At 46.4% G+C, this 16,714-nt stretch overlaps 5 protein-coding genes across 5 annotated transcripts; 4 read left to right on the forward strand and 1 right to left on the reverse strand.

The window, feature by feature from the left end:
- The first annotated feature begins 270 nt into the window (after positions 1-270).
- On the forward strand, positions 271-2,478 carry V8C40DRAFT_258742 (major facilitator superfamily domain-containing protein). The gene has a single exon (XM_083218788.1). It carries the CDS (start codon positions 633-635, stop codon positions 2,094-2,096), a length of 1,464 nt encoding a protein of 487 aa, XP_083067467.1. The 5' UTR covers positions 271-632; the 3' UTR covers positions 2,097-2,478.
- V8C40DRAFT_258743 (zinc finger CCCH domain-containing protein) lies at positions 2,296-3,859 on the reverse strand. Its single transcript, XM_083218789.1, has one exon. It carries the CDS (start codon positions 3,710-3,712, stop codon positions 2,711-2,713), a length of 1,002 nt encoding a protein of 333 aa, XP_083067468.1. The 5' UTR covers positions 3,713-3,859; the 3' UTR covers positions 2,296-2,710.
- Positions 3,860-8,864: 5,005 nt separating this feature from the next.
- Positions 8,865-11,371, forward strand: V8C40DRAFT_258748 (serine/threonine-protein kinase). The gene is made up of 3 exons (XM_083218790.1): positions 8,865-9,460; positions 9,526-9,741; positions 9,838-11,371. Exons 1-3 carry the CDS (start codon positions 9,152-9,154, stop codon positions 10,978-10,980), a joined length of 1,668 nt encoding a protein of 555 aa, XP_083067469.1. The 5' UTR covers positions 8,865-9,151; the 3' UTR covers positions 10,981-11,371.
- Positions 11,372-12,373: 1,002 nt separating this feature from the next.
- On the forward strand, positions 12,374-13,634 carry V8C40DRAFT_278412 (Fructosamine kinase domain-containing protein; the record flags this gene model as incomplete). The annotated part of the gene is made up of 4 exons (XM_083221063.1): positions 12,374-12,452; positions 12,492-12,610; positions 12,678-13,441; positions 13,502-13,634. The coding sequence occupies 4 exons, from the start codon at positions 12,374-12,376 to the stop codon at positions 13,632-13,634; spliced, it is 1,095 nt and encodes a 364-aa protein (XP_083067470.1).
- Positions 13,635-15,083: 1,449 nt separating this feature from the next.
- V8C40DRAFT_284172 (MFS general substrate transporter) lies at positions 15,084-16,679 on the forward strand (the record flags this gene model as incomplete). The annotated part of the gene is made up of 1 exon (XM_083222114.1): positions 15,084-16,679. The coding sequence occupies one exon, from the start codon at positions 15,084-15,086 to the stop codon at positions 16,626-16,628; it is 1,545 nt and encodes a 514-aa protein (XP_083067471.1). The 3' UTR covers positions 16,629-16,679.
- Between the last annotated feature and the right edge of the window lie 35 nt (positions 16,680-16,714).

Genomic DNA, 16,714 nt, shown 5'->3' on the forward strand with positions numbered 1-16,714 from the left:
GCAGAGTTCTTGATAACACGAGAATATGTACCTGTAACAACCTGGAATCTTATTACAGCAATCTACCTGTACCTAGATTAGTGCCTCGCTCACTAAAATATAGCCAAGCATCGACCATACTTGGAAAGATCAAGCCCATTTTTAACAATAAAACGGCGTCTTAATACAGTAAAAGCCGAAGCCGGCTATATCGGCAGAGGCCTTAAAGAACGCAAATAATTTTTTCACTTCCACGTGTGCTAGCAGAATTTAGTTAGATACTAGCGATCGTGCTCGTCCAGGTTATTGACGTTATATAGAAACAGTAAATACGCCGGTATTACGGCCTCTGGCCGAGCAGAGACGACAACGCTACCTAACAGAGTTGAGTCGTATTTGAACTTACACAACTGAGTTGGGAGATTTACCGCTCTTTGGGTTCAACACATACTTCATTTATCCACACACCGACATTCTATGTTATTTTCCTCTCTCTGCCATTCTCATTGTTTACTTCATTTCAAATAATACAGAACCGTCATCGGAGGAGTTGACTAAGGCTGTTTAAACCCCGCGGAGATTGCATACTTGTACATGCATTTTCATGTTCTTGCACCCTCAATCTCCTCCAGGTTGAGTTGTCGTGTGCCATTATGAATCGTCTCCAAGTCGACAGCCACCGCTTACGCGAAACTGCTCATTGGCTTTACCATGAGTCTGGGCTTCGCTCCGTCAATATCACCGGCCGTGATGCATGGTTGATCATCCTGGCACGAACATGTCGCATGTTTGCCTTTGGAGGAACGTCGCTCATCATGGCGCTCTTTTTCACTACCTTGGGCTTTAGTGATCCTCAGCTCGGACTCTTTATGTCCATGACGCTGGCCGGAGACACCGTACTCTCCTTTCTGCTCACCTTTATGGCGGACAGCCTGGGTAGACGTCGCGTTTTCTTTGGTTCCGGCCTGCTAATGTCAATTTCCGGGCTGGTGTTTCTCTATTTTGAGAATTTCTGGATCTTGCTGCTGGCCGCCGTCATTGGTGTAATATCTGCCAGTGGAGGCGATTTTGGGCCATTCCGAGCCATCGAAGAGTCTGTGCTATCTCATCTGACGAATCCGCAGACGCGCTCGGATGTGCTATCGTGGTATGTTGTGACATCGAACCTTGGATCAGCTGTTGGTATTGAAGTGGCTGGTCGAGTCATTGAAGAGTTAAAAAGGCGTGACGGTTGGAGTGAGATACGAATATATCATGCCGTCTTTGGGGCCTATATCGTTATGGGGGTCGCTAACATGGTATTTTCCTGCCTTATGACCGACAACTGCGAAATCACCGAGCCGGTGCTGTCAATAGACGAGGGAGCGCAAGTTACCCAGGGACTTCTCAGCAACTCCGATGAAGAAGGAGAAGACGTGATTGTGCCACCCACCACGGAGTCACCGGTGGAGCAGAAGAAAAGTCGGTTTGCAGAGATATCGTCGAAAACGCGGTCCGTCATGTACAAACTCTGGTTCCTTCTCACCGTCGATTGCTTGGCGGATGGCATGGTTTCGTACACCCTGACCAATTACTATCTCGACCGCAAGTTTCATCTGCCCAAGTCGCAACTTGGCGACTTGATGTCTACAAACTACATCCTTGGTAGCATATCTACTGTCTTTGCCGGTCCTCTTTCGCGCCACTTGGGACTCGTCAACACAATGGTTTTCACCCACTTGCCATCTTCGATGGCTGTGCTCCTCTTTCCAGTGCCACAAGGAATTGTCCTCACAGTGATACTTTTATTCATTCGGGGTGGTCTAAACAACATGGATCAAGCTCCGCGGGTAGCCCTCATCGCCGCAACGGTGAAGCCCGGGGAGCGAACAGCCGTCATGGGAATCACGAGCACATTAAGAACGTTGGCCGCTCTTCTGGGGCCGAGTATAACGGGTGCTCTTGCAGATTCAGACAAATTCTGGGTGGCATTCGTGGCTGCCGGTGCGCTCCGCGTGGCCTATGACCTGGGGCTGTGGGCTATGTTTATCAATGTGAAGCTGCACGAGCATGAGGAGAGCGACCAAGACACGAGCAAGGCAAGGCGAGTAGCCGATGAAGAGGAGTCGACGGATTGATCAAGAGGAAGATGAATGCAAAAGCGTATGATAAAGACATTGTTGATTGTGCTTTTCCTAACGCGCCCCTTCCCCCCTAAACAAAAGATTCAGCCGATTGCTCAACTGATTTACTGTGTAAGAGATTTAGCTCGTGTAGAATCTAGCCAAGGTCCTTGTGCATGCCCATGACGAAATGTGCCACGACGAGGACATGGGGGTCAATTTTTCCAGTTCTTGTAGATAAAATAAAGAGGAGCTGTTCGCTAGAAACAAATTTTTAAACATTTCGACTTATTATCCCTTCAGCTTAATTGGGTTTATGTGATAAATACCTACGTTGCGCAGAGTCTTTTACACTGCTCTTGATACACTCGATCCATATTCTCAAAAAGGACATAAGGCAGATGTTGAATCTGCCTACCTAGGTAGGTACATATACCAGCCTCCGCTATACCAAACATTTTTAGAAGCTTAACATATTTATTTGTTAATACTCCTAAGATTTGTATGAAATATCAACACCGCGTGAATACAAGCAAGCGATGATATTTTTTTGAGCTCTTTTGCCACAGCACAGGCATGCCGTTGCTCTTGACTGCGTCATGGATGATGCTTTTTGCACGGCTGCCGTTCTACATGTCCACGTAGTCGCTGTGGCTGCTAACATGCAAGTTGGCGCATTTTCTACCGTATTTGCATTTCCCAATCTGAAAAAAGAAACAGGGTTTGCGTTCGCTTGCCACGGGATTGTTTGATTGACTTGATGGTGCCCATGGAACCACCGGCGTGGACTTTTCAGCAACGGTTGAAGCGGGGACAGAACGAGAAGAATTGGAGACAAATGTTGCGTCTAGAGGTAATGAGTGGAACACGCCAGGAAGCTCCTCAATTCCCATGCCCAGTTTGAGATATTCCTTGTGGAATTTAACACCAGGCGAGTTAATGAGCGTGTATCTCTCTTTGTTGCCGATATACGTCGTCAGGTCGGAAATGTATCCACCGTCATGACAGGCCGCGAAGTAGATGTGCTTGCACTGCGAGTTCTCTGCGTACAGGTTGAGCATGGCGCGCAACTTGAAGTCGGCATTCTCTTTCCACTCGCCAGCATCCACGTAGTCAAAAAGGCCGTATGACCTATTGAAGCTGGCGACAAAGGGAGTCATGGAGCGCTTCTCAGGGCCAACGAGTCCTGCTTTGTGGAGCGTCTTTGATAAACCGACAAGATTTGCCCATACTCGCACCATGATTTGACAGTGGCCAAGGCCCTTGATCTGAAGACTGGTCTTGATGGATTCGTGGAGTAGCTGCGCCGCATTACGACCACCATCGATCCCTTTGCTCACTAGGCTCTCATTGAAAACGTAGCCATCGCCATCAATCAAGACGAGCACAAATGGGTTTCGTTCCTGGCCTCTGGCAATCTGCTTGTACCTTTCCCTAGCGTCGCGCTCCTCCTCGTAATCGCTCTGCAGGCGCTTGTAGCTCTCAATCAAGGCGGCGTATCGGTCTAATATTTCTGGAAGAGCACTATCCGCACGGAAGCCGGCGAGTTGCTGTGCTGCTCTTTCAAGCTCGTCGTCTTTGGGCGCTTCGTTCATGTTGTTCGAGCGACGAGCTCTTCTGGACCCCAACATGAGGGGCTAGGATAGCAGGTGGGCTTGATACTATTTAAGAGTTCCTTTTCTCTTAAAAACATTCCCACGCATGTGCCCTATAAAAGAATCTACCACGCCTCCTTGATTCACAGCAGTCTTGGTCAAATGGAGTTCTGTTGCTCACCGGCTTTCCGTGAAGTGGTCACAGAAATGGGCCAACACTCATAACCCCACTATCAAGGTTCAATGTTTACGTCAGATCGAAGAAATGTTTAATTATACATGTATGCACCGAGGCCACGTTGTCAGAGTTCAATGTCCTTATTTACTTTTATGGATTTTCTATTCTATTTTCTCCGTTGCTTTGTTTCTCTTCCCTCTGCCAGATGCTTTCATATTTGTTGATAGTGATGTTGCCCATATTTTGACAACTTGTAGGCCACGCCGCTGCATTTCGGAACCAAGAGTATTTCACGGTAAAACGACATTATGCGACATCGCAATCTTTCTGACATTCCTAGACTTACATCGTCGTGGTGAACCTCTTTGCAACCCTGGCAGCATTAACGTCAAATTAACAGAAGACTGCTGCAAATTTTTATTTCGATATGACTTAGAGCTATCAGTATTGTTCAAAGACGATTGTAAGTCTCTGCTCGTGCATACAGCCGCGGGGTATGTGCTTCCAGGCAATAATAAGGTATGGCTGATAACGTGAAAACTTCAAAGCCAAACTATAAAGGCGCGAACAGGCCCGAACAACAGGGTTCAAGCACAACGCAACTGGCTTCAAGCCTGCAACTTATTGTTCAATGGCTCAACCAACATGTCAGATAGGTTGTTGCATCGCTCCATCAGACCATAAAAGATGGCGATAACCTTCTCGTCCTCAAAAAAATGGATGGTGTATTCCAAAAGGTGACCAGGGTGTGTCTGGTTAGGCAAACTACATGTACCTTGTATCCCGACAGAGGGACACTGATGTGGCAACTGGAACCTCTGGCACCCTGATATTCCAAGCTTTCAGAAGCCTTGAACAACATCTCACCTTTCGCAACTCGAAGTTCTTCGCGATAGATTGTAGCCTTGCGGATCAAACTTTTTCGCAGCCCAAGACAATGGACCTTGAAGCGACTATTTAGAGTCAGGCACAGAATCTTGAAGCTGTAGTTGAACGACACCTCTGTATTTAGTCTGAGAGAGTTAGGCTCAACTCGGTAATGTTAAATATTGAGGCATCGTCCGAAAGGCCTACGCCAGTTAAAATCACGAAAGAGGAACAGTCTTCTGATCAACCCGAGCGCCAGTTTTTTCTGAGGTAGGGGACCGTGGTTCTATGCTGGCTGTTCGGATATTGCGACGAACAAAACTACGGAGTCAACATTTTTAATCCATGTGTCTTCTGAGAGTAGTTCCGGCCTCTAATTGATCCAGAATATGTGTACTCAGGCGAGCAGCTCTCCCAAAGTCAGCAGGAGAGACAGAGCATTCGAGACGAGTTTGCAAATAGTAAAGATGAGTCCTCCCCTTTATAAGGGAAAATCGTATTACTGATCTCTGTAGTTAGGTATGTATATTGAAGAGATTCAGCGGCATTTGTTCGCCTTTGATAAAGTCTTCGTAGGATTTCTCGTCATAGTCAACCGCGGTCCCCTGGTACATGTAGTGTTGGTCATATATACTAGCGCACAACACTCAGTACGCTATTGACATGCAGCCATCTATTCAGCCAAGGTAGGTATCTTCGCACGTTCCTATATGCGTTATAAATACTCGAAAAGCTTATCTTCGTCATCGTGATGATCTAGGTAGTAAGATGTGTTATTCAGAATCCCTCGACGCGGAAACATAGCTATTTCGTTAGGCGCAGCGAAATTTACTTACCCACTATTTCATGTTGGGTGACTCCCTAGCGTTTCTGCGAGATTCCAGGTAAAAGCCTGGCGCAACGCAGTTGTTTGATATGCCTCTCGCATTGTTCCCGGATTCAGTCTTAGAGTCCAGAACGGGACTTATCATGCATCTTAATTGTGTCCATGGATCTTCGCTGCTCGGTTGCGATAGCCATTTCTCTAATTGAAAGTCGTTCGATGCTTGGACCAATTCTTGCTGTGAAGCTGTTGTAGGAGTAAGCCACAATTGACGCCATACAACAACCCAAGTTCAACATACAGGCCTTCTTTGAGTCTGAACTTCCATTCATTTTCTACAGACTACTGAATAAAGCACCGTGCCGTAAAAGTCAAAACGCAAGTGTCGGATAATGATAACTGTAATAAAGCAGACATGTATTAATATTAGGTCTCTTCAAACATGTAACTCCGTATGGAGAGAAATTGAACTCTAAGTACCAAAGGCAAGCCATGACAGTGTCTCTATAACCATTATGTACTCCGTGTTACTTTGTTATAAGTTGCCCTCGGTGAGAAATTATTGGTGATATGTTAGTATATGTATTGGTGTCTAACGAGGGCCTTTTCTTTCTTAATTCAAGAATTGAAACGTAACTGTAAGAACCAAGGATGACGGATTGCAGCATAGCTAGTAGCCAATCAAAAAATTAGCCCTTGAGTCTGACCCATAGAAATCGGCGTTAACCCCACCTTTTACGTTCGTTAGCCTGGGGGGGCGCCAAAACGAAGGAAACAAAAACCGACGCATGGTCTCGTACCATCGGCCGCAACTGGAGCCAATCAGCAAAACTGCCCTCACCCAAGTTACAAAATTAGGGCGACGTGAGCCTCATCTCCTATGCTCAGACTTCCCTGAATACACGCTTGGCATGGATGCTATTCGTGTCGGCAACTCGTAGTTTCGGTTACGGCGCATACATATAACTGGCTAATTGCTGCCTAATACCGTCTCAAGAAAAAAATACGAATAGTACGATTGGGGCACAATAAGAACGTGGGCATGTATTCGGTAGGAGTTGACCATTTGGATCAAGCGCCCTGGTATAATATCGGGCAGCAATAAAAGGCAGCGAATCAGAAAATTAGCCCTTCTTCTATTCGGTCTAAACAAATAACAGCGCGACCCATATCTAACGTTTCATTATTTTTAAACTTTGATCCTTCCTTGGCCATCCTAGCTATATGCCGGGGGCCGTTCGTAAGAGCCACTTTGTAGTCCATATCTGCTCCAAGGAGTACGCGAGGGCTCCCAATAGGTGCACTGGATCCCGTGCACCTATTAGGAGCCAGCACGCAAGATGTCGATGACAAAGCGAGACTGATACATACTATCTTCAAATGTTCCTAACAGCGCTTTGAACTGTAGATATTTCGTTTGGCGGACAAAGAGAATTCCAAGATTCTCTCATTGTCATTAGTTATTAGGTAAACGCCAGCAATAACTTAGCTAGTCGTCAAGATCCTTTTTTCCTTTGTCTTCTGTGGGTTCTTCTGCGCGGGCCGAGCATTCAGAGGTATCGGTGGGGTAGCGCCGTATTACTTGTAGACGATGGTGCAACAGGTGTGCAAACCACCCCGTTTTTGCAAAATGAAAAATAACAGAACTATGTCTCCTATAACACACTACCTAGGTGCAATACTATAACACACTGTGGAAATCCTCCTGGTTACGTCATTAGCTTGACCTCGATCAAAAATGCATGTACTTTGTAGTTGATCTAACTCAAAGACTGCGTTATAACTTTTGTTATAACTTGAGGACCTCAACTGATCAATATAACATCAACCTAACTCACGATATAACATTAATCTAACGGAATGATGACTTAGATAAAACTGAATGAGACTTTGATCTACCTATCTAGCTATATAATAATAATAGTCTTCTGGCCATTAAAAGTAAACTGAAGTCTACAGCTCAGCTTTCTGTTCAGTGCCACAGTACATACATTCCAACGATACAGCAGTTATACTGTGCATAAACCGTTTTAACTTATTTATTATCTGGCTGGTACTCCAAAATGAGTTCCATACCATGTTCACCTAAGTCGGTCATTGATGTAGACGCAGATGAACACAATCTCCAATGGTACCTCGGTATTGCAGAGGGGTCAAATAAACAGGATGGAGCCTCTGAACTGCAGGCAGCATCCACAGATCCAGATTCTCAAGTCGCGCCATCGACCCAAACGCTGGTTTCTGACAAGTCTTTCTCCTGCAGCTTCGATAATTGTCTTGAAAGCTTTTCATCTGTGAGCCAGCTTGTAGATCACCACGAGTTGGAGCACCTGCAAGACGGATGCTACTGGTGCGGGACTTGCCGAGTGAAGTTTAAACAACGAAACAAATTCCAACGGCATCTTGAAGGTTCAAATGCCCACAAGTTATTGGTCATTCAATGTCGGTGTGAGGATACCTTCCGCAAGGACAAGCTTCGTGAGCATTTACAACGCCAGGTGCCCTGCGACGCCGTCGTACCTTTTCTATGCTACTGTGGATACAATGTGGACAGCAACCAATCAGATGCAATCTCCATCATGCTGCAACACATGCATGGCTGTGGACGGGGCAAGCCAGGTCGACCAAAGAAATGACGGATCAAATTTTAATACTCGTTGTCTCCACCTAACGACAGGCCAAGATTCGGAGTACATGTACGGACGGAGTAGCCAACAGCACTACTTGTACGTACCGACAGGGCTGTTTCTGCCAAGGGCATCGAGGTACCTCAAAAACTGCGATTTTGGGGGTTATTCTGTCGACTTTTTTGCTTTGCAGGAGCTTGTAACCTCAATGTCCTGCCCGTTGTCGAGTTGTAATTGAAGCCAACGGGATACAACAAAATACTAGGCCTTTAGCTAGACTAGATATATTGAATTAGACTATCGATCCTCTGTTGACTACTTCTCTGAGTATTCATTCCAAACCTCATGCATTTTAGCATATCCAATACCTCTCGTATCTCGAGCACATACGACCATAGGTAGTGGAGAATTCGAGGTCCCGTCAAGCCCTTTTCCCAAGCTTAATGCCTTCCCTTTTTTACATCTCAAGCCTCCAGATTAATTAACCCATCTATAGTGCCAATAATGTCCAGAGCGCTCAACAGATAGATCGTTTTGAGCAATTTTCCAACGCAAGGAGCTCGGCTCAATCAGCAAGCCTAAAAGCTGGAGGTTTCGGTGGTGCCACAGCTCCACGAACATGCATATGTACACATGTACTTATATACAGGGATTGCGAGCGGCAGGTGCGTGAGGCTGAATTGCTCAGAGTCGACCACATGTAACAGCCCCGCCCTTGGAGTCGAGCCCCTTACATATTCCGGCGGCAAAGGATTCAAGTCCAATTTACCTAGGGAAGTTAATTATATATACTCCGTCCTCCGTATTTTAAAGTGCAATTCCTCCTCTTCACAGCTCGTCTCGCGGGACTATCTGAATTGTCATTCTATGAAACCAAGGCCTACACCATCAACTTCTAATCATCGGATATTACCCCTAGTTGTCTTCAAGTTTGACTGACACTCCACAGCCGCCGACGGATCCTCCTGTCCGACCCCGCAATGTCGCAACTGCCGGACCTCGTTCGTGTCACCCGCCTCAACACCTCCTTCCAAGACGACTTCACAATACATTACCACGACGATGCAGACGATGACTCTCGATCCACATGGCGATCAGAATACTGGCGGGCTACGGGTCATCTGGCCCAAGGAAGCTGCGGCGACGTCTGGCTCCAGGAGTGTGTCCGAGGAAAACGCCCTGGAGGAAACGACCAGCGTGCTGTTAAAGTCCTTCCACAGCTAAAGTTTAGGGACAAGCACAACCATTTAATCGAGCTGGAAGCTTCTGCTAACTTCTCTGCTAAGCCTGTAGGATAGTACCTTTTGTATTCTGTTATAAAATGGAAGGGAAATGCTAATAATTATATGCTTAGTATTCAAAATGTTTTGTCAAATTCCTTGGGTGGTATGAAACTAGTTTTAATCTTTATATTGCTATGGAATATTTTCCTCTTGGCGATTTACACAACTATATGGACAAGCATGGGCCCTTATATGAACCAGATGCACGAGAGATATCTTTCCAGGTTCTTGAAGGGCTATCTTATATGCACCAAGAACAGTTCGCTCATCGAGATATTAAGCCTGCTGTATGTTCTCCATAACCACTCACCTCCCTCCTACCATTTTAATTTAAAAAAGAGAAGGAAAAAAAGTATACTAATTATTATTTGCATATTCTTAAGAATATCCTCATCAGGGCCCGGCCACCGAACAGTAAATGGTGGGTTAAGATTAGTGACTTCGGGATGACCAAGCGCGTTGAAGGGTCAAAGCAGGTAATGACAAGTGCCTGGGATACAATTCCTTATATGGCACCGGAGATGCTCTCTTATGAGGCGGGCAGCTTAACCTTTATTGACCACAAGGCTGCTGATATGTGGGCACTTGGTGAGATGGCTTATCGAATGCTCACCCATACGGCAGTTTTTCCAACCTATGACGCACTTATACATTATCTAGAGACAGATTCGTTTCCTATTGAAAATCTCAGTAAGCAAAATGCAAGCTCAGATGCCGCATGCCTTATTCGCTCGCTTATGAAACGTCATCCCGATGAGCGTCTCACGTCGGAAAAGGCTATGGACCATGCTTGGTTTGCTCCCTTGAAGAACCAAGAGGATTATGGGATACTTGCGCCTACATCTTTGGTGGATTCATCAAGAGCTCTATCTCATTTAAACAGCCAACCTGCCCCAATTCCCGGTCCGGACCCCTGGACCACAGTGTTGACCAACGGCTTGCAGCTTGCCGACTCTCAAGCAAGCGCAGGAGTTCCGGAAACGGCCAATGGTCCATCTACACAGATGTTATCCCCTTTTTACAGCAGAGCGATTGAAGTAAGACGAATGCCTGCCAGACCATACAAGTGCACCTACGAATCTTGCCCCAGTGGTAAACAAGGGTTCGAAACGCCTGCGAAGCTGGCTAGACACAAGAAAACAGTCCACCGCGAGTACAACAGCAACGACGCCCTTTATATCTGCCGCCATGGAAGGTGCGCTCTTGAAAAGGAAAAGCTGTGGCTCAGGGGGGACAACTTCCGAGCTCATTTGGCTTCTCATGATATACATATCGATGGACTTCAAGGTCTTGAAAGATACCGCGCCACAAGTGCGCGCAACCCTAATCCACAGTCATTAGTACCGATGCAAGTTGACCGCCAAGATTTTGTAAACGGATTAGGGGGTCATTCCGGTGCAAATAGTATTGCCGGCGATGGCATCTCTGAAATTGGGTCTGTCGCACACGAAAGCGAATTTGCATCCGTGTTTGCATCCCTGACGTACAACTACGATTCTGATACAAGGGATGAAACCATCGCTTAAATTGGGTCTGCCACCGACGAATTCGAGTGCACGTTCGATTTGGAATGTGTGAACCCAAAGGATGAAGATTCTGCGAACGAGTGTGGCCAAGATATCAAAGTCCTTTAAGGTAATTGAATCGAAATGAGACACCTCATCAAGGATCTTGGGGAACAGACGGAAGAATGCCATCCACAAGTCTCGGCTGAGCGTCTCTACATTTTCGTCCTTCCGTTGGCCCTCTCCATGGAGATCTTTTACAAGGCAAAGTAGCTTGATCACAAGCACATACGACCATAGGTAGAGGAGAACTCGGGGTCCCGTCTGCTCCCCCATAGATAAGCCTCTAACCGGCAGATTAGTAGTTGAGTGGGTGACCATCAGCGAACACCGGCTGTTGTATGTTTTCTTTTTTTGCTTTTTGCTGTGTTAATGTTCATTAGGCTTGGAATCTTGAGATTTGCAACAGCTTGATTCCGTTGTCATGAGCAGTCAAACGAACAGATTGAATGCATGCTTTGGGCTGCTGGTTTGTTGTTTGTGGGGATATGGATGGCTTCCTGAATGTCGAGATCTAGACCGTAGTGAGTTAGTTGTCTATTTGAAGGGATTAAATATAATATCTGTTTACTCGCCACAATTGGCTGCCTTCGTCAGATTCTGGGAGGGAGGGAGACATAACTACAAATACATGTATCATTCTGATACGGACTGGATGGAACGAAGTCTCAGTATTGAGAGCGGGCCAACGTACTACTTAATCATAACAGTTTCCAGAAGAGGATGACATGTGCCAGAGAGAGGGGGGGAGAGACAGGAGGGGCCGAGAGAGAGAGTCGAAAACGCACGGTGTCACCGGGGATCGCGAGCATCGGCACTTACACGAGCATGCAAACTTGCATATATGTTTGGCTCCTAGATTCCGTGGGGGCGAGGCAACCTCTCAGCTCTCAGAAGCCCCTTAAAAATAAGATACATTACTAGTAATAGTAAGTGTAGCACAGCATGAAGTGCTTGTGCTATTGTATGACAACCAACACATGAATCCCCTTGCATAATGTCGAAGGCTAGTTCCAAATCTTCTCTTAGAAGAAAAGCCATACAAATAGACGTAGTTTGCCCGAAAGTTCAGGTTTATCAGCTACATACAGTATTTAACCAAAAACAATTGCCCAGCTTTTGAGCGCCACTCTAACGATACATAACCTTCATGCACCCATGCATGTAAATCCTAGCCATGTCGCTGGAAGTTATCCTAACCCAATTACCACAGCCCTTGATAGAGCTGCAATTTGAACATACACATGAAGCATCTCTTGAAGATGCCCATGCACCATCTCTAGAACATGCCGACAAGGTGCCGGCTAATAACGGCCATCAGCAGCCACCTGAGCATGAGAATGAAGCACCGCCAATGACGATTAAACAAATTCTCGCCCAGCTTGGCGGAGTATTTCCAATGGACGAAGCCGTGGTCGAAGGTATTGAGCCCGGTGGTTGTTTTCGGTCTTCAAGCTGACTTTATCCCATAGCTCTTCCAGCAGGGAGTACATTCGTCTCCATCAAGCACTTTGGCACCAGCGCTTGGACCATAACTGGACGGCTCATAGCCTTGGGCCAGGACGGATATGAGAAGATTTTCTTTTTAAAGGTATCGCAACATGTTTAACTGTATAAATGTCTTTTGTTGGATTCTAATGTGTTTCTGTGGTGGAAAGGTTGCGTATGGCGAGACGGGCCGTATCATGCTTAACGGCGAGTTCGAGTCATCCAAAACAATATACAGCACCATGTCAGACTTCATTCCAGAACCATTCGGGTTTGGTAAGTACAAGATTCAGAGTCCACCGACGTACTTTTATCTCTCCGAATTTCTCGACATGGACGTCACGACGGCCCCGGATCCAGGAATTTTCTGCCATAAACTTGCTGCTCTACACAAGCTGAGCAAATCTCCGACTGGCAAGTTTGGGTTCCATACCAAGACTTGCGACGGTGACAGGGCTCACGTGGTTGACTGGCAAGATAGTTGGGCTGTGTTTTACAGAAACTTATTCCTTGATGTCTGCGAACTCGACATCAAGCGAAATGGCCCGTGGCCTGAATACGAACGAGCCATCCAACAAATTGCATGGAAGATCATTCCTCGGTTACTGGAGCCTCTTCAGTCAGATGGTCGCCAGATCAAGCCATGCATCATCCATGGCGACCTCTGGGAGGGTAATATGGGAATCAAGAGAAACACTGGAGAAATGACCATATTCGATGCAGGTTCATACTTTGCTCACAACGAGATGGAGCTAGGTCACTGGCGGTGCGAATTCACCTACGTTTTCAGGGCCGAGGTGTATACATGGCATTACCTGAAAAACTATCCTGCTGCAGAACCAGTGGACGAGTTTGAGGACCGCAATCGATTATACAGTCTCAAGGGCGCTATCAACTACGCGGCCGGACATCCGAAGAGCATTATGAGGAAGACGTACGTACCGTCCCTCGTTTCCTAATCATCGTTCCAATTACTAACTCTAGAGCAATCAAGTGCCTACAACAATATGTGCTATCTGTGCGAGAAATACGCTCCTATTGATGGAATTGACAAGTATGATCCTCGCATCGACCCATCGATCACAGGAGCGCACATTGTCCCCCACGTTGATGATGATCTGATTTGATTCGACTAGAGTACATGTAGCGTTGGTTAGGAGCCAGTTTGTGTTTGTTGGATGCATAGGTAGATTCCCCGGTTTGGATATTGTGTGGCGATGCATATGGTCGACAAATCATGTTGAATGCTTGTATATCATCAGGTCTCAATGATATCATGAAACACAACTTTCCTAGAATGCTTTCCAAGCCTCTATCGACAATTCCTCTTACATCACAACTTGATGATTAATCCATGCAATCTCTCTTTGTCGGATATCCCGATATAGTGAGACACATCTCCTCCCACCGCATGTTAGAACCAGTGAGGAGAGTCCCACTGACACCATTCTCGCTTTGCCTTGCCAATATGGGTATCGTTTTAGCCGACCCTGCATTCGTTGGCCTGATCACAAAGTGCAGGTGAAGGTCTAACATACGTATGAAAGTCCGTCAATGTATTGAGCAAAGACCGTCCATGGGTCTGAGCAATAGGTCGTTAGTCCTCGGAGCGGAGAACCGCTCTCAGTGGAATGTTGCCTACAGGTACTTACACCTTGACATTGGGAAACTCTGTGGCTCATCATCCGATAACGGTGCATTGGGATCACCCCTTCAGATCCCATGACTATATGGAGGTTATCTCGACTTCACAAACAGGGAATTACTATTCCCTTCACTCCCTCGGCCGAATGACTTTCTCAGCAACTCTTCGTGCGCGGATGTAGTAAAAATAAAGATAAGTAAATATAACGCTAATGCTCTAGCAACATTTATATACATAAGTAACAAACCCCCAGATTCTCATTTCAACAGCTGTTTCACAACTAACATGTAGCGTTCCGACTTTTGCCAGTACTCTTTCTAGCGCTCGATTCTTTCAGCAACCTTTCTAGAGTCTTCAATTCCTCAAGGTATTACAGATCTTTTTGCAGCTACTTTTTACACCTCTTATTATAGCGCCTTTTACAGTTCAAAAAATGAGAAACTACACCGTAGGCACCATAAAAGTACTACAAAGAGTACCGGTAGGACTGCCGGAAAGTGTCGGATTGAACCCGGCCGTTGTATGCATGTAATTATAATCCGCAAAAGCAAAAACTCTGTACTATATCAAAGATTTTACATGTCCAATCATTAAGCTGCACCTTTCTATCATGCTGGAACGCGGCCATGGCCAAGAGAGCCAGTCATATTAAGGGAGTTCACACCTACATGTACATTCTTTTGCCTACATATTTCTGTCGCCAACCGTGCACGTAGGGGGAGAAACTCTTGTAATGGCCGTTGGTGGTGTGCGTACATTCCTTTCTGAAGTGCGCTTTGTCCTGAAATAAGGCTTTTTTTTTGGTATAAGTACAGATTGGATGGAATTCCGTGTTCGTAGACATTTGCCGACTCCCTATGAAGTATATGTCGCATTTGGCAGTGAAATTTGATCATAAAGCCAGGGCTTTTCGACTATCAGAAAAGCCAAAATGACGGACATAGAGTTGAATCCGGTACAATCACCGATAACGATGGAAAAGTCAGAGGCAGCGCAGCAGCATAATAAGGCCATCTTCACCGATGCGGAACATGAGGAACCTTACGAGTACTCTGTATTCTCTAAGGCATTGCGCACCTATCTCACGTACTTCCTCGGCTTCGCCATGATCTCATCAACTTTGACGGCAACAATCTACTTCCCCCTTATCCCCATCCTCAGCACCCAGCTGCACGTTTCCATCCAGGCTATCAACCTCACAGTGACCGTCTATGCAATCACACAGGCTCTTTCGCCAGCATTCTTTGCATCTCTGGCAGACAGCTTCGGCCGCCGCCCCGTACTATTGTGTCTTGTGACGATATACGCGGTCCCCAGCCTCGGCCTTGCTCTTAATCGCACGAGTTATCCGGCCCTGATAGCATTGCGTGCCCTCCAGAGCATTGGTGGCTCTTCCATAACATCTATTTCCTATGGCATTGTCGCCGATGTTGCTCCTCCTCCTGAGCGCGGGAGTATGCTGGGCCCTATGCTCTCGACGTGCAACGGCATCTCCGCTGTTGGGCCGGTCATTGGCGGCGCCGTTGCTCTGAGTACCGGAGGTGTGAGATGGGTTTTTTTCGCTTTGTTTATTGTCGCAGCTTTGTGTGTGGTGCTGGTTGGATTTACATTGCCCGAGACTGCGCGGACTGTCATTGGGAACGGCAGCGTGCCAGCTATAGGAATTTGGCGGACGTGGTGGTCAGTCCTCCAAAAAAAGAGGCCTCAAAGAGAAGACGGGCATGATGAGTCCCATCCGAGCAAGGAAAAGAGACCCTGGCGAGTTACCAACACTTTCGCTGCATTTCGCATTATCCTTTATAGAGATGCCGTGGCTGTGCTTTGGATGGTGGCTTCATCATACTCCGTCTACTATACGTTCCAGGTTGCAATTCCGGTCATCTTCGACAAAATTTACGAGTATAATGATCTTGAAATCGGGCTTGTCTTATTACCTGGATTGGCAGGAATGACAATTGGGGGGATAATCGCCGGAAAGCTCGTGGACAGAAATTATGCCATTACTGCGAGAAATCACAATGTCGATCCTCGGGAGAAGAACGCGAAACTCCAAATAGACTTCCCCATAGAGGCCGCTAGATACAGGAATTGCTTTGCCTTTATCCTTTTCGAAGTGTTTCTGGTCATTGGCTATGGCTGGGCGGTCTACTTTCGTGTGCATCCTGCTGTGCCTATTGTTCTTCAATTTTTTATATGTGGTACATCAACTTTGTTGAGCCACACTGCCAGTGCACTACTTGTGGACATATTCCCCGAAATGTCCAGCACTGCCTATGCTTCAGGACAGATCCTGAGGTGTGGACTGAGTGCCGCTTCAGCTGCTGTTATACAACCGCTCATCAATGCAGTGGGATACGGTTGGTACTTTACGATGTTTTCCCTTTTCATTGGAACAACAGGTGCCGGCTCGGTTTTCATCAGCCGTTTGAAAGGAATGAAGTGGCGGCAGAAGAGAGTCTCACAACGAGGTACCTAGTTCGTACAAATAAAATGAAGAAGGCTTTACCAAATGTCGATAACGGTATCAATGCCGTTCTGATACCTTGGGGGTTGAAGTGTAAA

The sequence above is a fragment of the Trichoderma camerunense genome, assembly GCF_050948025.1.
Source record: "Trichoderma camerunense strain CBS 138272 chromosome Unknown V8C40scaffold_29, whole genome shotgun sequence".
Taxonomy (NCBI): Eukaryota; Fungi; Ascomycota; class Sordariomycetes; order Hypocreales; family Hypocreaceae; genus Trichoderma; species Trichoderma camerunense.